The following is a 24,015-nucleotide window of genomic DNA, read 5'->3' as shown; positions in this document are numbered from 1 at the left end:
AGCCTGCAACAATCAGTAAAAAAATCAGTGGGCTTTTTCCTTGTTCTGCCGCTGACTGCATCCTAACTGTAGATGCAGTCAAGAATTTATCATTTTCCCTTGAGGCATTAAAAATTGTCAATGCTTATGCCACTTTATGAAATAAGCCTTTCTTATATGTGTGATCATGTGTATATATAAATTGATTTCCAATTTTTAGATAAGTTCTTTCATCATTATCTTGAAGCTCATTTTAGTATGAGACATTTTCTTTGCATAATGAATTTGTCTTTTCAGGGAAGCCTCACATAAACTCATGCCAGCTCTAGTTTAGTCTCAGATTTCAGAGATGTCTTGCAATTATATGACTGCATAGCTATATATGTGCTTTAATCTGATTTTTTTTTTATAATATTAAACTTGTTATTGTACTGGGTGAGGAGGATCAGTCTTTTAGTCTCTTGATAACTTTTCAATGGTTTCAGCCAGTTTAATAGAGGTTGCTTAAAAGATGTTATTTTTACACAGTATTCCCAAATATAAACATCATTTTACAAAAAAATATACCCTATCTTGTTTAGGGTGTGTTTCTTACTCAACTTCAATATTTTCTCTGCACTATACTTTGAGGTATGCCATCAGTTTTAGTAAAAGAACGGAAAACTGAATAGTAACTTGAAATAATCACACCTGATTAATTGTAATATACAGTATAATTATATACGATATATCTGCAATACTGTGGTCATTAAAGCATAAGGAGCGGGAAAACAATTGATAAAGCAGAACTATGGGAGCAGTAGGAACTCAGCCTTATTAGACATCAGGGAATCCCTGCTGGCAATCAAGGTGATTGTTAAAACTTCCTGTGGAGGAGTCAGGCCAGTGTCATTTGCAGTAGATGTCTCACTGGGCATGATCACTCTGTTCAGCGAGGAAGAGGAATCCATGGATTATTTGGCTGTACTGGGTCAGGAAGTCTGAATTGATTTTCAAAGCTAAGTTCATAATGTACTTCGCTGTGCCACATGCCAGTCCTTCCTTTCCTTGTGCCCAAAGTGACTAAGTGTACCTTCTTCTCTGTCTAGGAAGAGGTGATGCTGCATGTTTGGCACAGTGCAATTAGACCCAGTCCTCTGTAAGACAGTTTTCCTAAATTTGTGGTACTAGGACTCCTATTAATAGATTACCTTTTGTTTTCACTATAAAGACTTGCAGAAAGATCCCAGAAAAATTGCACTACTGTCTGAAATTAACCCCTCTTTAGATAATGAGGTTGGAATAATAGTGATTTACAGATAATGCTTTTCTTCAGTAAGTTAAAGTTTGTGTTTTCCTTTTTAACTTTAAGAATTTCTGCGAGCAATTTGCAAGATTAGGTTTTTACCATGAAGAAAACCATATGTCATTTTGAACCAGGGCATGAAATCCTCCAATAGATAGAATTTAAAATACTGCTGCTGATTGAAAACCTGCCTGCACACATTTAAATCCATTCATAAGCAGGAAGAAGAGAAAGTTCATGAATTTCAAACTAATGTGCTATTTATAGGCATGTCAGAAATTTGTTTTAAGAAATTCTTTGTCTAGGGCTGGTATGATTAGCTCCTAGTATCTGACTGAAATGCTCCACACTGTGCTTATGTTTCTGCACACACTTTGGGACTGATCATGGGTTTTACTGAAAAACATCAATAAATCAGGCACACATGAAGACAGAAGACAACACAGTTTTCCAGAAAACTGTATGGTAGGAACAAAGAAATGCTGTAGAGCTAAATGTATATTCAAATCTGCCTATTTATTTGCACCCACTCCAGAGAGCCAAGGTTCAAAGCTTTGCAACTTAGGAAGTTTCTTTAGAGTAGGTTACTAGTGACAAGACAGATGCCAATTCAGACAGCTGAAGTGCAGGTGCCACAAAAGAAGTCTCTGGTTTTTATCCACATTGAAATCTTCAAACTATAATGACCCCAACAAGTTACAGAACATTTTTCCTTCACATAATATCCCTTTATGACACCTTTAAAGGGATATCATTGCAAACACCAGAAAGAGGATACACATTCATTCAATTTTTATTTAACTCTTGATTTACTGAAGTTCCTGTGTGCAGAAGTATGTTCTGAGCAGATGTTTAACATGGCAGGAAACATTATAGATCAGAGATCCAGATAGCAACTAGGAAATGCATAGCATCTGGCACCTTTTTGAAAGTAAACCTGCCAATAATTAATTACACATATGAGCCACTCTATCCCTGTCTAATGAGTTGGACACTTACTAAGATGTATTAGACTGTGGAACAGAGGTTAACTGCTCATGCCCTCTCCTCTGTCTCTGACTTGTGTGGTCCCAGTGTAACTTAAGGGTAGAAACTGTTGTTGGCACTCAGATTTTATGTCGTTGATTATATTATCATTATTATATTGATTAACAATCAAGATGTCTACAATCCACAATGTAATGCATTCCCATTAGACAGATATTTGGGTTCTTTTGTTGCCTTGAAAATGGAGGAAAAAATGACTGAAATTGTGAGACTAATTGTAAAGTTTAGTTAGGAGACTGCAGATGTAAAAAATTAATCAGTATGTGCCTTCAGGAAATCAAAAGCTGGTAACAGTATAAAGTAGTCAGGTTTAATGGAAAGAAGCTCTGAAAGTTGTCCTTGAAAATATAGAGATCACTAGATGCTTTAAGTTACTAAATTACTGTTGAAAGTGCTATTATAACACTTTTATTATTAGGAACTGAAGAGTACCAATTACCGGTTTTTAAAGCACATGAAGAAATGCACAAAATACTGGAAAATATTTAAAGAGTAAGAAAAGGAATTAGTTGTTTGTGATTCCTGGGTTCCATTTACTTCAGCAGTATTAGCCATTTTATAATAAACTTATTTTTCAGGCTAGTAGCATGTATTCCAGTTGCAAGTCAAAAGGCCTAGAAAGGACTGGTCTTTTTGCCTTCAAATTCTAGAAAAATACTCTCCATATGTCCATCTCCCTGTTACCCTCCTTGATAGTTCATCTTTTTTGTAATCCAGTTTCTGTCTTTCTTCTTGCTTTAACTTTCAGCTTTACTTGGAAATATTTTTTCTAGTGAGTTTTCCTACCAACCTACTACCAGAAAAAAAAAAAAAAAGTTATCAAGAGATCTATTTAAAGTTATTTCAAGGAAACAACTTTTAAAAGATTCTGGAGAAAGTTCTTAACTTGTGCAGGCACTGCTGTAAGACAGCCTGTAGGTGGACTCATCATATCAACTATACAGCAGTGCTGAATGGTAACACTGGACTAAGTTGTACAATATTTTTTTTTAGAAAAGCCACCTCTTCCCCCACTTGTTATTTTTCTCCTCTACTGTCCAGGTCCAAAGAAAAACGAGGTGGTATGCCAAAATGGTATTCAGTATCTACAGGATGTTCATGCTGTGACTGAAGCTCTCCACAGGCAGAGGTTCTTTGGTTCTTATTCCACTTAATTCATCATTCAGAACACAGCAGGGGACTCTGCCTGATTTTGGACTTGAAACAGTTAGGCTGGTATTTGCCCCAGCCCTTGTCCTCTGAAGGCTTAAAAATGGAATCAATCTACTTTATTACACTGACAGTGTTTTCCAGAGAACTACCTAATTCTGATAATCTATAGGGTGCAAATAACATCTCTGTATCAGATATTACCCTGAGAGATGTATTTCTCGTGAGACATAGTACATTCTTTTCCATGTAACCTGAGTTCTGTGACCAGGTTCTTTACAAAATTAATCTCATTTAGGACTGGTCACAGTTTTTCCATATATATTCTTTAGCTTTCTGTCTATGTATCACCTGTTCTTATGACCCATGCTGAAACATTTTAATTAGTGACCAAATTTACCAAGTTTCCTTACTGGTCCTGATGATTTAAAGGCACTTCTTCGGCTCATCCTGTTAGATATGGATTTACTTGTTTCCATGCCTTCAAGGCTTAAAAAAAAAGAATCTTGCACAAAAATTATAGACTCAATTACCTGAAAAACTACTACACTTGAATTTTAAAAAATACCTGTTTATAGATCCTTTGTTGATGAGAAAACAAATGTTAATTATAGTATAAACATTAATGAACCCTCTAGCTTGATTTACCTAGATATTAACAGACTCCCTACATACCTGGGCTTATTACTAAGATACTATATCTTTACTGTGATCAGTGCAACTTTATGTTAAATTTTACCTCCTTAAAAAAAAGATCCTCAGATCTGCTAAACATCTATTCTCTTATATCATATTTTTTGTCTGATGGTGTGTGGAATTTTATGATTCAGTCTTTTTATGCTTCTTGTCTGTGGAGATTTTCTTGCAATGAGAAAACCTCATGCTGAAAGAACTTGTCAGACAACAGAGACAGTTGTGATATGTCAAATTAAGATGGCAAAGTGATGTCAAAGCAGGTCTAGAGAGAGCCCATAACAATGTTACTGTCAAGTAAATAAAGAAAACTGCAACACAAGAAATACAAGTTATTTCAAGAGATCTATGACTGTGGAAGGTTTTTTTGTGTTTTGAGAGACACTGTTTCAGAATGATTACCATTTGTCAGTAGGGCTTCAGGATGGAAGTGAGCTCTGATGGCAGCCAACTAAGGTCAGCAAAGTTCAGCTTGGAAATTTTTCTTTTTCTTTTATTGTTATCAAATTCTCAGGAAACATTTATATTTATACAGTAATTAGTTTTGCTACTCATGAGATCACATCTACTTAAAATGAGGATGATCTTGGCCTTAGAAATTTAGGCAGCTGCATAAGCTCTGAGGTTTTCTTATACTCCCTGTTTGTAGCTGTGCTGGTTCACTTAGTGTGGCCCCAATGTTGCTAAAGAGAATATAAGGAAATAAGGAGGATCAGTAGGATTAAATGGTTTTATTGCTGGGCAGCTTAACCTTTTCTCACCATCCTTTTTTGTCATTCACCAGGTACATATTTCAGAATGTAATAAGGAACTAGAGGAAAATAATAGAAAGAAGAAAACAGAAAGTAACTCCTATGTTTGCCATAAGAGGAGAGAAACAAAAATGAATAAGTTCATAAAAGGGCATCAAATAGGAATAAGTTATAGACTGAAGATAAGAAAAGGTTGATAAACTTCAGGAGTAAAAATAAAACTTCATACCTAAGGAAAATATAGCATTGAGTAATGCCTTTACAGGGAAATCCTGTATTCTAGAGGCTGTTATTTGGGGTGATCACTATGATGTATCTTTTCCAGGACATCCTTTTTGACAACCTTAGAAAGACTTGGAAAAGGTTCTTGAGATGAGCAGAAAGCACCATTTCTGTAGTGAAAGTATAAAATATAAACATTTACTTGTGTTAGTGAGTGAAACTAGTGTCTTTATTTCTGCTTGTTTAGGTTTGAAAATAATTTACTACTGAGGTAATACTTGTAAAATGTATTTCCTCTAACCTACATTTGAGAGGAGGTGAAAGATTGAGAAAAAATGAAAGGAAAGTTTCTCTTTTAAAATGTTTTCTTTTAAAAGAAATATTAAAATATTTCTTCATTTTAATAAGACGACCTCTTTTTTTCATGTATTAAATATGTGGCAATTTCTTTGGTATGACTTGTTTTCATTTAGTAATTTTTCTACAAACTTAATCACAAAATTGGCAGCTTTTTCAGGAAAAGATTGACAGGAAAATACCACATGACAAAACTTCAAAAATATTTTAAATTTTCACATTTAAAATTAATTTTTAAATCTCTTTATCAATTAATGTTTTTCTTACTCCTTCCACTGAAATTAAATATTCTTGGCAGCAGCTAAGGTAGAAATTTATTGACAATTATGAGTCACTTATTTGAATAATATCTTAGTCTAAAGAGGGAAATCAGAAGACTTTCAGGATTACATTTGAATTCTCACAGTGAACTGTTTGGTTTTGGAGGAAAATTCTGGAATTTTCATTGAGATTCTTTCTAGATAAATAAGAGTTTGGGATTTTCTAGAATGTGTAATTGTAGGTGTTTTCAGGCTTCTGCTGAAAAAAAATGTTTATAACTTATGGAAGTCTACTAGAAAATGAAGTACATTATGACAGAAAACCAATAATTCCATTTTACGGACCTTTTCAAGATTGGAGATATTTTGTTTGATCAACTGCAGTGCAGTGTGACTTGGGTCTTTCTACCTGTAGTCTAGAAGACTTTAGAAGATGAGGAAATAGATTAAATTTACACATAAATTCTAGTAAATGTGTGTCATACCATTAAAAAAATCTACTTCACTTAACAGGGAATTGTTTTCTTACAATTTAACAGGGAATTATTTTCTTATAATTAATATTTGTGTTGAATTCTTTTATATAAAATGAATATTTGTGTTATTGTTTTGTGTTGTTAATGCTGATTAGAAAAAATTCTCAATTGATGCATGACAGACTGATGTAAATTTTAGATCTGTTCTGTTATAGAATTTGGATAAGCACATTATCTCACTATGCCACAATATCTGGAAATATTTGGGAGATATTTGGAAAGAGTTCTATCTGAAGAAATGCTTTTTAAGAGAATGACAGTAATACACAAATATATATATTGATTAAATCCCAATGGAGCACTGGACAAATACAAAATTACTACAGGCATTAAATGAAAAACTGAATCAGTGTTGAAAACCTTCCATGGTATATTAAAATGAACAGTGGTAGTAGATTTTATTTTATAGGTTGTGATCTCCTTTTCATTTGATGAATGAGAATCTGTGCATCTCATTACACTAAAGGAAAATTTTCAGAAAATCCGCAGGTTAGCAAAAGGCTGGACTCTTCAGAGTAGTGTGGCACTAGGATCAGTTTTGTCAATATCATTGCAGCTCATGGGATTACTAGATGAAAGTCTGTAATTTTAAAAACTAAATCATCTATGTGTTGTAATAAATCCCTCTCTGTGGGTAGACTCTCAAGGGTTTTTGCCATTCTGTGATTCCATCTGGATGTTTTCCAGTCCATATTTAGATTCCCTTTTAGCAACTGCAGTAGTGAAGAAGTTTAGGTTTTCTCACTTTAATAAAATGATTAAAGGAACTATTACATACCATTCTTACTCTTTTAAATATTGTCCCAATATTAAGGTCTGGTTTTTTTACAAATCTGGCTAAAAGGGCTGATCCATTTGAGCTGAGTCTGGACAGATTAAAACCTGGGGGATTTTGTTGACCTATTACTGTTTATTTGAGTTTTTTCTCCTAAGATGTCCATTCTAAAGATTTATGGTATAATTTTAAAGGTATTCCATTTGATAACCTGAATGATACCTTTCCTAGATTTCCGGGTACCAGATCAAAAGACTATTGAGTGTATTGTGCAGTCTCTTTCGCCATAACAAAAAAATCCTTTAAGAATTGTAACTGTTTTGATCAACTAAAAAACATGGAGTCAAATTCACATTCAGTGTATTTTTCTGTGTCACTTTCCTGTTCTGTAAAGGAGGTTTGCCCATACAAAGAATGGTCTGGAGTAGTAAAGCAGCCATCCTTCATGGTCCCTAGAGTTGGTGGTAATATCAGTCAAGGCTGCTGAAGGTTTTGTTAAATCCATAACTCTGACTTTGTTATTTTAGTGAGCTACTTTCTTTGGAATAGTGTTTTCTTTCATCTAGTAAAAGCAAAGTTATAATTATTTGCAACATGGCTGTGATTTCCATCTGCAGACTTTCTTCAAGTTCTGAATATTTCCCAGCTTTTGCTTTTCATAAAGACCATTAGTGTAATTTAAATGCCTACAAAATATGTGACATATGTATGGTTCTAAAACCAATTTTGGGTGTAATCTTGCAAAACGTTGCATTCTGTTTAATACATATCTTCCCCCCAGCCCCCCCAATAATTGCTTGGTTTGGAATAAGAACATCTGTTGTTTCAGTTTGAGTTTTGCATGCTTAGCATTTACTTTCAAATTTTTCACCAGTCTTCTATTTTCTCTCCATATTCTCTCCTTTCAGATCTTTAGGGAACTCCCCAGCAGCTTGATAATTCATGAAAAACATTAATTTGAATCTAATTTTCTCTGAGTGACAGCCTATGGAAGAGAGGGAATAATATAGATTTAAATTATCCAGATAACTTTATTGGTCAAAAAAGGAGTCCTAGAGTTATTTCTTTGATTATAAATTAGATTTAGAAATATATTTCAAGAAATCATGTGCCAGAATTTGCTGGCAGAACAAAGAGAGTTAGAACGAACAAGTAAATTTTAAGGAAAACTCACATATCCAACCAAAACATCACCATAATTTTTGTCCTAGTTAGTTTCACAGCTAAAAAGTGCTTTAGTTTTTGTGCCCAGGGAGAAATGTGCTTGAAACTTTGTTGCGCCATTCCTAACAAATGCTGAACAAAGTATAAGGGAATAGTCTATCAAAAATGAAAATCCAATTTGTGAGGGGCAATTGTCGGTAGAAAATTCCTACTCTGTCTCATGGTACAGAAATCACTGAGGCTTATGGGAAGAGATATCACAGGATGAATTACCCATAATGATTATGAACAATTCGAAATAATTTGAAACAATACAATTTTGTTTAAGGGACATGTAACACCATATAACTAGAAAATAGAAAAAGCTTACCTTACCAAAAAAAGTTACAAAGAAGAATTACAATGTTTTCTGATTTTTCTTTTTGTCTAGTTTTAGGTCTTTTTTTCTCATTTCTAGGCACAATTAACACACTTTTCACATGTTGCTAGAATAATGGATTTAATAGCATGTGTGTATTTTTTCATAAGTATCTTGTACTATAAAAAGCTCCTATAATTTTGATTATGTGCTGTAGAGGAGTAATAAGGAACAATTTTTCTCTGTGAACCGAGTTAAATGGATTCAACTTTCTCAAACATTTCACCTAGCCATACCTGAAATTTTTCAGATAAGCAGAAGCTATAATTGAGGGAAAGATTTCTAAAGGCTGTAAAGGTTTGTTAATTGCATCTTTTTTTCTAAGTTGAACATGAGCTATAAAAACATTTAGGTTTTGTTTTTGCTAGTATTACAATTGATTCCAGTTCCAATAAGGGTTTAAGTTGACACAAAGTAAAATCATTGAAAGAAAATGCAGGCAAACCTTGATAAATACCAGATGAAATTGTGGTGGTATTCAGTTAGACTCATACACACATTGTATTAATAATAATAAAAAGAAGTTCAAAACCATGATCTTATTTCATGAGGATTTTTTTTTTTTAAATTGATTTTATCAGCCTCCATTATATTTCTTCAAAACGTAAATTCACACTGACTAGTTCAGCATGGTGATTTGGAAGTTTTGAACCCATGACTTCATTAATGCCACAGGCATGACTAAAACAGTATAGTTTAAATTAATCTTTTTTTAGACATTAATAAGTCCTAGCAAAAAGACATAATTAGCATATCTTTGGGCCAACAGAAGAACACTGAGAAAGAAGTCAAGTAAACCAGAGCAATTCAAGATAATTGCCAGGCATACATCATTTATTCCAGATTAGCTAAGGTCATGCACTTGATGGTCCCAGTTTTTGCATCCATATATGTGGTCATTGTTGCCATCAACTTGCTGAATTTTGATGGCTATATTTAATGGACTGAGAATAGACCATGAAGAAAACAACTAAAGAACAGCAAATGTAAAAAATGCGCACTTCATTCAGTTCAACAGTGACCTTTTTAACCTTGCTGTATGCAGGAAATATCCACTTGTATTTTAGTAATTACATTAGCTTCCTTAATGGCATTTGATACAGATGGTATAAGAACTTATCTGCTGCTGAAGAATGCAGACAACAGTTTTAGTTTGAGTGGCAAATCCTTTTTCTCATTGGAGTTAAGGAAGGGGAAGAGAACTGAAAATAGATTTGTGTGCTCTCTTCAATTTGAGAAGACATTATTTTTCCAAGCTTGTTATCTTTTCTTCCTCGTTATGTTAAAACTAATAAAATTTTTCACACGCTGAAAATTCTGTCACACCCTGCAAAATGGTAAAGAGGAAGAAAAAATACATTTTTTGGAATTTAGAAAATCAATTGGAAAATTGGTATTTATTCAGATTCTAATACTACAAATTCTATTTTTAGTTTTATGAAGAGATCTCAACCAGTTTGTCTTTTGTACTCTCTGAAAAATGGGAGAGAACTTTTCTACCCCTCCTTTATTTTTTTTTATGTCAGGATATAGATTGCACTGTGGGAAATTTTTTTTGTTCGTGTTCTATGCTAAAAAAAAAAAAAGTTCACACAGTTTGGACTCCTAGAAGACAGAAGGGTACAAATCTAGAAAGAGTAATAAAATTTTCTTTTTTTTCTGGTCTGTGAAGGAAAAGTTAAATAGGACAGGGATTGGGGTTCTTCCTAAACTTGCTCCTGCAGATTTTGATGATGTGGAATCTTCATAATGCAACCAGAGATTGCATTCTTACAGTTTTTTCTAAAAGGCAGAAATAGATCTATCCTCCATTAGGTCTGATCTGTTCTTATCATTCACCACTATTGACTGCACAACAACTCTGACAGTAGATTTTTGAAGATTAATTGTGTTTTGCGTATCAGGAAAAAAAATCGTTATTTATTTCAAACCCTAACTGCTCAATCAGGAAGAAGTGAAAGTGGGAAAAAACACAATAGAGCCCTTGGCAGCTAGGATGGAGGAAATTGAGCATATAATGGAGGGCACAGACTTTACCTTGTGGTTTGAGTGAAAGGAGTCCCTGAAGTAGGATTAGGGGGCTGATATGTAAGAAATTTATAAAACAAAATGGTGGTCCTGCTATGAATGTTTCACATTTCTGTTTTACTTCAAGGAATGTATGATATGAGTACTTAAAGGTGAACAGAAAGTATTTCTGTTTCTATTTCCTTACTGACCATCAAAGTGCACAAGATTCTCCATTTTCTGTCTGGACCACTCCCAGTTCTGCTAATTTATAAGTAGAGAGCTGCACACTTAATTTCTGCAGTAGACTGAGACAAACATGTTGACATTGTGACCTTCTTTAATGAGACTTTCCTATTTCTCTCTGTATTTTCATATGAGAAAAGTGCTACAGTCTCTAAGATAATTATTTGTTGCTTTTGGACATGGAAAGCAATCTATTTTAATACTAATGGTTATGAGAAATGTTAATGGTGTCACCAATGGGTTGTTTCATCAGCAGGCAATTAAAGAGCTGGTTATAACTGAGGGGTCTGCTGATGTGCTAACCAGATGTCAGTTCTGTATCCTTTTCTGTTTCTGAATTTCACAAAATCAATTTTATTCTCCTTTCTAGTGCTGGAATGCTACATCCAAGTTTGCAGTTGATTAGATGTGATATATAAACATTCTCAAGTAATGTCCAGAGGAATAGTGAAAGGACATCAGTTTGAGGTCAGATGACCACTTAGACCCATATCATTATCACGTTGTTAAAAAGTTAGAGTGCATATATAGTGCATAAAAATTCTTATTGTAAATAGATAATCTTGGTCTAAGCAATTATGACTCCTTCAAACAGAGTCATGTTTTTTCATGTCTGCAGCTTTGTATTATTAGAACTAGATCATCGTTGTTATCTGGATGATAATCATGAGCATTTATTCTAGCTTTGTGACATTTTAGGAACACTCCAAATTTTTTTCATATTGTTTGAAGCTGCACAGGTAGCATAAGAATGCTAACTTCTAAGAACATTCTTATTTAATTAATTAAGCCAGAAAATACTCATTATGTATTCTCTTCAAAGTATATATTTTATGTCAAGGTTTCTTTTTGAAAACCTGGTGAAGATAAAAAGATTTTAGTGCTGATGCATAATCACTTTTATGTAATTTAGTTGGTTTCCTTTTCATAACTCTGTATGGTGCTTATTCTGGATACACTTGTTTGTTTGGGTTTTTTTTATGTAAAATCATAAGTAAGAGCATGTACAAATTTAGAAGACTGTAGCATGAGGATAGGTTTCCAAGAGAATTCTTTTGCCTTAGTCATGTCTTAGTACACCTGAGGTCTGATTTTGAAAGATGATTAGTGAGTGTGTGACAGACAGGGGTTATTTTTGTGTTTTTCATGTTGGTTTTGGGTTTGTTTTTTTTTTGTTTGTTTGGTTTTGGTGGTTTTTTTTTAGTTTTACAGAATGAGAGGTGAATGCGTAATAAACCAGACAACATTCTATTATGAAATATTTGATGTGTCTGTCCTACCTGCATTGGCTTAATTGTAGAGTTCAGTCTTCCATTTGGATTTTCTTTGTCAGCTTCCAAACAGTGGAAGAAGCCTGCAGGTGATAAGTATCTCATTAATCTTTCTGATCTTCTAGCACTTGAGCATGAGAATAGCTGATCAATTACAGTCTCACTAAATGAGCTTTGCACATCTGCCTCTTATTTCATTAACTGCCCCTGTATCTGATAGAATGGAAGCCTGGTGGCTTCTTACAGCTTGTTCTGTGTTGCTGTACAATAAGGATGGGGTTGTTAGTAAAATGGGCACAAAAGGGTATTTATCCACTACCCAAAATAAATATACATGCTATCATGTAGGAGTGCTTTTGTCTCTAATCGCTGTTTGTAGAAACCATCTTAAAGCACATCAGCTTGCTTTCCAGCCACCTATTTACCCCTAACTTGTAAGCTTATTTGTAAATTTATCATTTTTATAACACAGCCAAAGTGTTTCCATGCCCTAAATCATCATATTAATGTCTACATGGTGTTAGATAACAGAAGCTAGCACATGTAAAGGTAACAGTAGAAATTAAATTTCCTGCAAGTGTCCTTACAATTAATTTTTAAAATACTTAGATATGGCATCCTTCTCTCAGAGAGTAAGTTTACATTTCCAAAGATGCAAACGAGTATTTGCAATAGTGACAATGTTACTAGGTATTTATTATTTTAAGTCTGAGTAACAGACTACATAATTCAAGGTTTGTTTCAAGAAACAAAAATGTTTTAAGAAACTAAAAATTATGGGGTTTGATTTTAATAAAAATATTATTTCACATGAATGCCTCTTTCATCAATACTCAAGCTTTCAATTACAGGATAATCGATTACTAGATGAAAATTAAAATTATATCTAAGCAGAGGCTTTATTCTTTACCTGTTATTAACTGATCATTTTATTCTTATGAATTTACATTATTTAATATTCAAAAGCTGTTAACTTATGTTTATCATGCATTAAACTGTTTTGGATTGTACTGATATTTATTTATTTAAATAATTAAGCTAAATGCGAAAAATAATTAGAAGACATTCTGTCCTGAACTGGTCTAGATTATTCCAGGTGATTCTTTTGAACATTTAAATATTCTTGAAACTGAAATTCTCAGTTAATTGTGCTTGAAAATTGTTTTAGTCTGCATTATAAAAAATATAAATTTATATATTTTATGGATTTCTGGAACAATGGAGCTATAATATCTAAATACCACCATCTTTTAAACTAATTTTTGACTGTTTATTGCAGGTCTTGTTTGCATGAAGTCAAGTACTTCAGTGGTTGAACTGGTTATGCTGCTTTGTTCACAGGTAAGACATTCTCTGGTTTTGATTGTATTAATTTTCTTGCGTAATCACTGTCAGCCAAGGAATTGTGTCTGGCAATTTGTTTTATTCTTCCATTTTGTTACAAATGAAAAACCAAATTAGTTTCTTCTGGTGATATATAAATTGTAGATTTTTTTTTTATATATATTCATTCTATACTTTTTCTGTATTCACAGGGCATACGAGGTATATTTGCATTTCTGTTCTAAAAGTGTATGGATGTATGTTATTAATTTTCTCTGTGTATAAGCTCTCCTCCTGTTCTTATGTAGATTATGTAAGTAGGATACTGTGGTCATAATTTTATGTTGAAATTTATCTTTGAATTAGTGATTTTTTTAAAGCATTACTTTGTGCTGACTGTAGTACTTTTGATATACATGACATAACATTGAATATTTTACGTAGCTGTCAGTATATAAAAAGCAGCAGAACATGGATTAAGTAGTCCTCAAGAACTGGCAGAAGCAGAACATTTCTACATAAAATTTTTGTGGTTAATTTTTGGGGTTTTAACACAGCAGTAATGGGTTTCTCGGGAATAAAAATTAATTAATGTTTTGAAATGCTTTCAAAAATAAAATATTGAAAGCTAAACTAGTTTCTTATATTGTTTGTATTATTTATATCTCAATTTTCATATTATTTGTTTTGATAGAAGTGTTATTGGCTAATATTGTGTATATATCCTTTTACTTTAAACTGCCAATAAGAAGTTAACAGCAAACATTTTAGAACATTGTTCACTTTGTAGGATGTAAGAAAACTGGTTTCCCAACAGATTCAAATAACCTTGCAAGTTTTTATACTTCTCTAAAAACTTATAAGAACATTTCATTAACCGGGTTCCCCACAGAACTATAATACCAGTTCAACTCAAAACAAGTTTGTGAATAAAATTCCCAGGTTAACTTATTATATAATTATCAAAGAAAATTACTTCTTTGCATGTTTTCTTAAGCATTCACTACTGCACATTGACAGCATACACTAAAAACAAATTGTAAACAAAGGTGTTTCTAGGCACAATTGAAATTAAAATCTACTTTTGAGAAATCTGTCTGAAAATAATAAACATTTACAAGTAGATTTGGGGGAGAGTGTTCCAACTTACCTTGCCTGTCTGTAGGTTGCATTTCTTCAAGCTTGTGTCATAAGGAAATCATTAAATCTTGTTTTCCTTTGTATTTTTTTTCCTCTTCCTTATATTTCTTCCTCTTTTAGAGGGATATCAGTTAGGGAAAAGTAAAAGAAAAATATATCCCTGGCAGGAATCCTCAGTGGGATTTCAACTTCAAACCTTCTCTAGCAGGGTACTTGAAAAATTTGTTACCTAATGGTGAAGTCTTGGGTTCCAAAAAAATTCCAAAAGATCCATTAAGGCTTTTGAGCTCAGTGTTCATGTCATACAACTTTTTTCTTTTATTTTTAACAGCTCTTGAAACATTTTTTCAAGGGAAAAAATAACTTACAGTCCTTTCTTTCCTAGCCTTCAGTTTTACTGCAGTTCTCAAGAATAAAGTGGAATGTAACATTAGGGTCTAGTGTCTTTGATGGCCTCATCATCTAATCATAGGTTTAACATTACTCATTTGCTGGCTCCAGGAATTCCTGCCATTAAGGGCCCTAGAGATGAAACTTTGCCTCAAATATTGATTGAAAGGAAGAGAGAGAAATTTAAGCTCTTTCTCCAATGCTCTTTCTTTAGACATCTCAGTAAAGCTGTGTAACAAATGCAGCAAAAATCAATTTGTTGTTTTTATGACTACCATATATGTTGGGGTTTATTTCAAAGTATTTCAAAAATAAAGTTCATTTTATACCTAGAGTAATGGGAAGAGCCTAATCATTTTGAAGATTCAAATATTTATTTATTTTCTTCACTGTTTGCTTGGAAGAACTCTTTTCCATCTACCTAATTACTTGGGGAAATTTCAAGCTTTTCATTTTTATACATTGTCTGATACTTCAGGGTTGTTTTCTTGTCTTCTAAATAAGGAAGATTTTGTCTCTGGATGTCCATTTATTAGGAAATACTTCAGGAGCTAAGTCTGTAGTGTTTGTTGGGGGAGTCATAGTAATTATTTCTACAGGAACTGGTCAACAGGGGGCTGTAGTGGTGCAAATTGCAGTCTCCTCCCCTCACCTTCCTGACCTCTGGAATATTCTTCTGAACAGTAGCATTTCCACAGAATATAGTGGTTTGTCCTATAGGAGTAAATGGACCAGTCTGTATTTCTATTCATCAACAGGGAAGATTTTTTTTTTTATTTATTATTTACATTTTAAAACTATCTGTCAAAAAAATCCGAGATAATTGCTATTATATGCTAAATACTAATACATAAACTAACTAGAAGAAAATAACAGCCAAATATCATAATCCAGTCTAGTATTTGCAGAGCTTGAATTTAGGATCATAGGAGATGTCCATGGCAAATGAGGATACCTCATCTCTATATAAAGAAGAGATAGACTACATGAGTTTTTTCTTATGACAAATTAAGCAATGTGAACTGGAAAGGCTGCATAAAGTATATAGCTCTGCCTAAAGTATATAACTAGTGCATTTTTAATAATTCCTGTGTAAATAGGGCTTTTCTTCCTAGCATGGGTAAATCCTTCATATTTAAATTGAATGACATTTTCCAGATTATGTGGGGAAGTTTGAAAAGTGTCACTCAAAAGATAGATGGTGATAATAAAAATCTTTGAAAAGTACAATTTTGTTTGCACAGAACAGGGTAACTTTAGACATTGAAAAGGAAAGGGAAATGCAAAGTTTGTTTTCCTTTCATTTGCTACAGCAAATTAGATGCTTTTATGCTTTTTATGTTGGAAATTCCATGTTAACGACTACAGATTAGCAAGGATGTCAGAATTTTTTTTCTTATCTGAGCTCCTGAATAAAATCAACATTGCCAGAGGCTCACATTCTAGGTATGGTCTAAATTTACATGAAATATCACATTACAAATGTCTGAAGGTACATGTCATGGATAATTCAGTTCATATGGGCAGCCTTTTAGGCTCTGAGGAGTATGCAATCAAGCCTTTCCCCCAAAGGAATTTGGAGTTTCTGTGAAAAATACATTTTAAGTTTTAAAGGAACTCCTGTATGGATGTTATATCATTTGTAGATTTGGGGAAGAGCAAAAAGCACTAGTCTGTGTTTTCAGAATCTTTCTTGTACTGTAATTGTATTATATTCTTTTCCTAGTAACACCTACTGCACTAGATTAAAATTTAGCTTAATTTGAAGGTTTTAATTTCTGTATTTCTTATATAAACCATAATCACACATCCAAGCACTTGAAAAAATTTTCTAAATAATTGAGAATAAACATATAATGATTTTCACTTTTCCTAAGATAGGCCTTTCTATTTGAAATTAGTCTGTTTTAACATAAAATGGATGAAGATGTGTTATGTTTGACAATATCTGTGCTTGATTAGCTGGTCTTTGTTCCCTCAGCCCAGTTGAGCATGTTCACAGCTGTGTTGCTGTTGGAGTGGCAGATTTCTTCAATAAGCCATGCAGTATTAGAAAAATGCATCAATTTTTACAGTGTAGTTCCTTCTTACATCAGATTTAGATTTCAATTACTTTTTTTAATATTATTTTTTCTTTTTTTTTTTTCCTAACCAAAACACTACAATAGTTTCTAATTACTTCCAGATCTTTTGCAGATTCCTCTCTTTGGGGAGACAGCTTCTGAAGAAATTGAGTAGTTGTGTCCCAAAGGAGTTTTCTCTCATGCCACTTGTATTTTCTGTATCTCATCTATTTACAAGAGAAAATAATTTTCTTAAAAAGAAAATACTGGTTTATTTTTTAAGACATCTTGTTACTCAGTCTGTTTAAAAATATAATTATTATAAGGATAAATGCCTTATAATCCTAAGTGGCAGAAAAAATTCAGAACATTATCAAGAAATTTGTCCCACTCCACAGAGAGATGTAAAAAACAATTAACAAATTTTAAAAATACCCCAAAGATGTGCCTGGCTGGTGTAAATTCAAAGGGAATCCTCAGAGAGGAAATTTGATAGTTTTTGTATCTCTGAGAATAAAGAAAGCCCCATCAACCAGGCACTGCAGGGATTTCAGTAGACACTAGCACATCTAGATGTATCTTCTGCTTCAAAGTATGGGATAGCTCTTTAGAAACTGGCAATTGATCAACACAGAAATCAAGGGAAAAAAAAGGAAAAAAAGGGAAAAAAAATATTTTTCTGGTCCCACTGACCAGAAAAAGCCTTGAAATATGCAATTCATATAGTAGAAGCACAGTGCACAATTCTTGATACTAAATATACTGTATTCATGGCTTTGCATGAGAGTTTAAGGGGGAATTGTCTAGCTCTGCTGTGCAGAAACCTTTTACTTTTCATTATAGAATTTTCTTTTTTGTAATATTTCTTGTCTGTTTGCTCTTGTTGCTAATATTAGATTCAACTCTAATTATACTTCTTGATCTCCCTCCAGAGGTATACCTAGGGTTCTCATAGTCTATAATTTTTGTTAAGTAAGTGATAGTCTTTTCAGAGTAACTGTGACAGCAGAACAGTTACAGAATTGTTTGCTATTTGTCTTTTTGACACCAATTGCAATGGGAAAGGCTGAAGATAAGTTAAATAATAGCTGCTTCCCTTAAATCTAAGGGAAAAAAAACCCTGTAACTTAATCTATTTAGGAAATTAAGTTTGATATAACTTCAGTGATGAAATTAGGGTTGGTTATACAAATTTCTATGAAGATAAAATTTTTTAAATCTCTTTTCCTTATCATGAAACAAGTTGGGTGTTTTACCTTTGCTTGTGTTTTCGTATTTGTTCTGTTGCATTATCCACTGTGTCTTTTTTCGTACTAGTGCAAATAGGAGACAACTCTGCATATAATATAACTGCAAAAATCTGAATTGAAATTTGATTTTACAGGGGGGAATGATGCATAGAAACACATGTGCAAACATACAAAAACTCGTTGTTTCAATAGTCCTTTTTTCCAGCATATCTTTCAAACATTTATGCTAACAAAGTTCTGTATCTGCTACACTACTTCCATCCTGCAGCTTCTTCTCTGCTAACAGCACTTTCGTACCAGTTCTGATATCTACAAGACTAACTCACAGGTGAAAACTACTCAGACATTTGTTCCCTGGTTTAGTGGTTCTTTAGCTAAGAGCCTTGTTGTGCCTTCTCTGAGCAGCCACCAGAGCTACTCAGAGAAAAGGATTCAGGATTGAAAAATTGGGAGCACAGAGGAGAAAAGAGAAAACACAACTCGTGTTTTCATGGCAGCAAGCTGTAATTCAGATCTCTGCATCTAATGGAATCACACTCTTAGGCTACAGTTTTAGTGGTCACTTTAGGCTTGTCTCTGGCCAAGATCACACTTCCAGATGTATCCATATCTTCTCCATGCCTAGCTCCATGTTAGTACTGATCCCTTTCATTAGGATACATAGTGGTGGAAACAACCACATCAAACCACAAATGAACCCTGAGTAAAAAAGTTATTTTTAACTAATTGTGCTTCTAAGGTAGCCATAAAACCAATAGCTTATAGCAGGTTGCAGATCAGTGTCTGGGGCTCTAGGAAAGACAGTCTGTCTCTGAGAGTCAAGACACAAAAAAGGAATTTTGCTGTTTGATGGAAGTGAATATAAATGAAAAAAACAAATTTTCATATGTTGGACAAGCCACTAGAAATGTGTATGAAATATTCAGCAATGTTGCTCCAAAATAAGGCTTTGTATCTTCACATTTTACCACAGGCTCAAATTTAAGTTCAATAACCAAAATCTTTGTAGGTGAAGTGAGTACTTTCTAAAATATTCTCATCCTATTTATACTACATAAAGGTCCATCAAAAGGAAAGGAATATTTCATCTGTGTCTTTATGCAGTACAAATATGGTACAGCTTAAGCACATACTTAGGTTCTAATGTTGATTTTGGGCTCCTCGTAATGCACCACATGGCCTGTCCACAAATAGATTGTTATACACTTAGTGTAATTTCCTAAATGAACTCTAATACAAGCTACAGGAGAAGCCAAAAAATTTTCTTTTTATCTGTTTGTTGTATTTTTTCTCTAAAATTAAGTGGTTTTCTGGGGAAGAGAGATTTTTCTGGTTATTTTTTTGATTTTTTTCCTCCCTCAGCATTTTTCACCTTGTCAAACCAGAAATCCTGGTAAATTATGTAGAAAACTATTTTCCAAAAGCTGATAGTTTTTTATTACCTTTTCTTTTTTTAATATACACTAAAGGGGTATCAGAGGATTTTCTTGGACTGTCCATATGTAAAATGTCTTCCAGCCCAATCTGTCTTCATCTCTTAATAATCTGCTTCTGATAATCTAACTTTCAAATGGAAACTGTTAGTATATTCTTTCCTACTTGTTGAGTGATTTTACTTTCTTATCATTTTGTGAGGTGTCTGTACAGATTCCCATACATTTGGAAAACTAATTCTGTGTTTTGCTTTTAGTAATAAGCAAGATGTTTTCTTTTTTATCTTATACCAGAGTTATCAAGGGACTTCTGGCCCTTTTTCTTGCCTGTCCATTTCAGAGTACTTTTGTCAAAAAATATTAACGAATACACACCAGTGAGATGCTGATCTGAACAACTTCTGGATTCATGGCAAGACAGGCAGAATCAGTAAAGTGTAAAAATCAGCCTCTGTATTTAATATGGCAAGGTGTCTTCCCCTGACTTCTCTATAAAGCTGTTTACACAATTGAGAAGGATCTGAGACCTGGAGGAAATACATAGAAAGTCAGAGTGAGTTGGTATTTCTTCAAGGGCTGAGAAAGGATGCAAAGCTCATTACTAGAGCCCATCATAAATAATAAATATAGCTTTTGGTGGGTTCCCTATAATGGAGACAATATGAAGAGTACTTTTTGTACATACAAAGATTTCTTTATTTATTCATTCATTTATTTTGGGAAGACTTCAAATTAGTTATCCATCTCTATCATCAAAGAGTGGTTGAGTAAAAAATGGACAAGCATTTAGGATAAATTGCCATACACAGCGTATATATTGTTTATAATAATTTTAGCATCTCTTAATTGAAAAAAAAGTATTTTTCCAGTCAGGAGGCGAGCTCTAGAAATCATGGAGCAATGTGTATCTTGTTGCACATATATTCTGCCTGTATTAGAAGCTATGCAGAATTTCTACAAGATCATGAAGGTTAATTTTCTAAATAAATTTGGCCATTTCCCTAGTGTTTGAATAATATAAATGTTTTTGTAATTGTAGGGTTTTTTTGTTTTGTTTTTTTTTTTTCTTCCACTATACCTATGAACTGTTCCTCTGGGAATGTTTGACTTCATTTTCAAGATAAATTGGGCAATTACCACAGGTGACCAGAAGGGCAATGGGTCTGTGTGTTTCCAAGAAAGCGAAAAATTAACATATTATTTAAAGTCAAGAGAATAGAGGCTGTAGTCTTGTAAAACCATAATCTAAAACTTTCTATTACCTTTGTTTTATTAAATTCATATTCATGCAAATAGTGTTATGAAAGTTTCACATTCTTTTCCTTTCTGGGATTTGGCCAGAGACCAGGAGTATTCCAAAACTTGCAGAATTTCCTTGCAGGAGGATGTCGTCAGTCATTCTGCAGCTTGCTTATTGTGGGAAATAGACACTTTTAAAATGGATGACCAATTACAAAAGCCTAAAATTGATCCCAAATTTATTGAAATAGTAGACCAAGAATACATTTTTTTTATCCTCTATCAGCAGTATATATGTGAGTATGAGAGAAGTACACAGGCAGTGTTACTGGAATTCTTAGATCTGATTTTCATTCCAAACAATAATGCAAGGTTTTCAGACTCCAATATCTTTAGGTAAATTCTTCTAGGACTGGAAGGGAAAATTCTGTGAACTTAAAAGCAGTATAATCATCTCAAAAATTTATGAGACTGTGTCTTGAAATCAGCTTTCCTGTTTTTACCTGCTTTTAATGGACACGGTTTTCTGCCATAAAAAAACCACAAAACATTTTGTACATCATGTAACATTTCTTTTGAATATTTCCTCCTAAATGAAGTAAAGCAAGTTATTGGTGATTTTTGGATAGGAAGTTATTGGTGATTTTAGGAGGTAACTCCACAACATGGAATTCAAACCCTAGCTAAATTACATGCATGTTGCGAATTGCAAACACATTTTTATAGTTTCCATTTCCTTCTCCAGATGAAAGCTATCACCTGTTCAGCTCCATACAAAATTTTCCACCAAATATATTTAAGGGTCTAGAAAGTAGAAAGTTGGTATAATAGATTTTCATCTGTCTCTATAAGTTTTAATTACAATGTAGTGATCAAAGAATTGAGGTATCGATGGAGTTATCAGCGTCTTAGACGAGAAAATTCACTAAATGTTCAGGATAACAAAAAAAAAAATTACCTCAATTAATTTAAGACATGGAGAAAAGAAAAGTCCAATGAAGATACAATTGACACAGTAGCACCTGTAGTTCAAGGAGAATTGTAAGATTATTACTATGCCAGGTATCTTTCTGTTTCAGTAACTGCACTCCTTTGAGATACTTGACATTTTTGACACAAATTTATACTTCCTTGCAGAGAGTGGAAAGGGTGAGAGAACTCTGAGAATCACAATTCATTTTTTTAATAACTATACTACATTAACACAAGATTTTTTTTTAAGATATGTTCTAGACATCATGAATAAAAATTTTAAAAATTGTAAGCAAAATATTATTTGGAAAGAAATATAAACTAAAATAAGTTCTTAACATACCAAGTCTAGTTTTTCCTTTTTGACCCCTACACTACTTTTCTCCAGTGCAAATTTTCCACTATCAATTTAAGATGCCTGGACTGTTTTTTTCTTTTTTCTTTCTTTTTTTTTGTGTGTGTACTGGAGATTGGAGAATTTTCAAGAAATAGAACTTGTAAAATATACTAAAAAGTAAATATTGTAATGATATCAGACAGTTATAGGAAAACAACTGAATTTCAAGCAGTATTTGTATTGTGTTATTCATCGCCTGTCCTCTGCATGGAGTTTCATAAAAAGTTTCAGTTTGAACTTTCTTTCAAGGAGATGATACTGATGCATTCTTTATGCATTGACACTTGTCAAGCAATGACAGAATAGATTTGGAGAAGAAGTTAAGGAATGCGTCAATTTCCATTATCCTAATAATTTAGTACATTTTTATTACTAGAATTTAATGGAATTTTGCATAATATTCATTTACAACAAAGCCATACCAGAAGTAATTGAACTGAATGTCTAATGTCATGTTTAGTGATTATGCACAAAGACAATTCTTTTCATTTATTTATCAATAAAGTTAAAAACTAAATTTTTGTTCTATTTTTAGTACAAAGAAATGGTGTCTTCATTCTTGAACACTGTCAGTGCTAGACAGCCTCTGAGTCTTCTACACCACACTTTGTTGAGTCATCCTCACTGCCCTACCAAGTAGGATCCCCAAGGGAAGAAAGATCCATGCATTCTTGTATGGAGGTAGTTGTCTCATACATGATTTTGTCAAAGGCTCTTTTTACTTCAGCACATAGTCACCACCATCATTTTTGAGGCACAGAAAAGGCTTCAAGCTCTTGCTCAAAGGCTCAGAAGATTCATAATATGAGCTACACCAAACCACATGAGATGTAGTCTAGTCATTGAAGCACTTAGCTGCTAATAACCACATGACTATGCTGTGATTCCACTTGACTGTAGCCTAAATCTTCCAACTACTGTCCCTGCATCCATTTCATTTGGTGTTTTTTTCTCATTTTCTTGCATGTTGGAGTAGAGAAAGATTACTTTGTAATCCAAGAGAATATAAACAAAATTGTTCCACGTCTTAATCCAGTTCTTAAAATACATGCAATGACTTGAATGGTCATTGCAAAGGCAACTCTAGTGCTGGCACTGAAAAATTATATTTTCAATCTATTTTTTGCATCTTTTAAAAACAAAATGGAAAAAAAAATAAAACCAGGTGCTTCTTCACATATATCTCAGGAACATGAATCTGTTTGTTAAATTATGCCTTAAAGTGATAGAAAATTTTGGCAGTAATGATTATTCCCTTATTTGTGGATTAATGGAGGGTTGAGAGTCTTTAATAAATCCTGTAGTAGCTACTTTGTAGTGCAACAGTGCATGAACCATGAATCATAGTTTCTTTCTAGGTTCTGTATCATTGTTTTTCACTAGTTTTGTGTAGATAGTTGAGAAAGCTTCAAACATTTTTTTTCATTAATAATTACTTCAGATAAATTGTTGAGATTTTCCACCTATGGAGATATAAGAAGTTATTTGTTTGCTTCCATATCAATGACGTTTTTAGTGGCTTTTTAGGCAATTTAAGATATCTCACATAAAATCCAGTTAGCCATTTTGGATGTTCTACAGAATCTGAGACGTTTGCACTGAGCAGGAAGACCTCACAAAATACTTGCAAGAATCTCTTGGGCTTTT

At 33.2% G+C, this 24,015-nt stretch overlaps 1 protein-coding gene across 17 annotated transcripts in view; it reads left to right on the top strand.

Moving 5' to 3' along the window:
• NBEA (neurobeachin) overlaps positions 1 to 24,015 on the top strand; it is a 450,877-nt gene that overhangs the window by 193,773 nt on the left and 233,089 nt on the right. For all 17 annotated transcript variants that reach the window (XM_085579109.1, XM_085579166.1, XM_085579149.1 and 14 more), the window contains one exon: positions 13,441 to 13,502. In XM_085579109.1, coding sequence (XP_085435235.1) covers positions 13,441 to 13,502 — 62 coding nt within the window. The remainder of the gene's footprint in view (positions 1 to 13,440; positions 13,503 to 24,015) is intronic.

The sequence above is a fragment of the Lonchura striata genome, chromosome 1, assembly GCF_050655825.1.
Source record: "Lonchura striata isolate lonStrDom1 chromosome 1, ASM5065582v1, whole genome shotgun sequence".
NCBI classification, from domain to species: Eukaryota; Metazoa; Chordata; class Aves; order Passeriformes; family Estrildidae; genus Lonchura; species Lonchura striata.
This window is presented reverse-complemented; position numbering and strand designations above follow the sequence as displayed.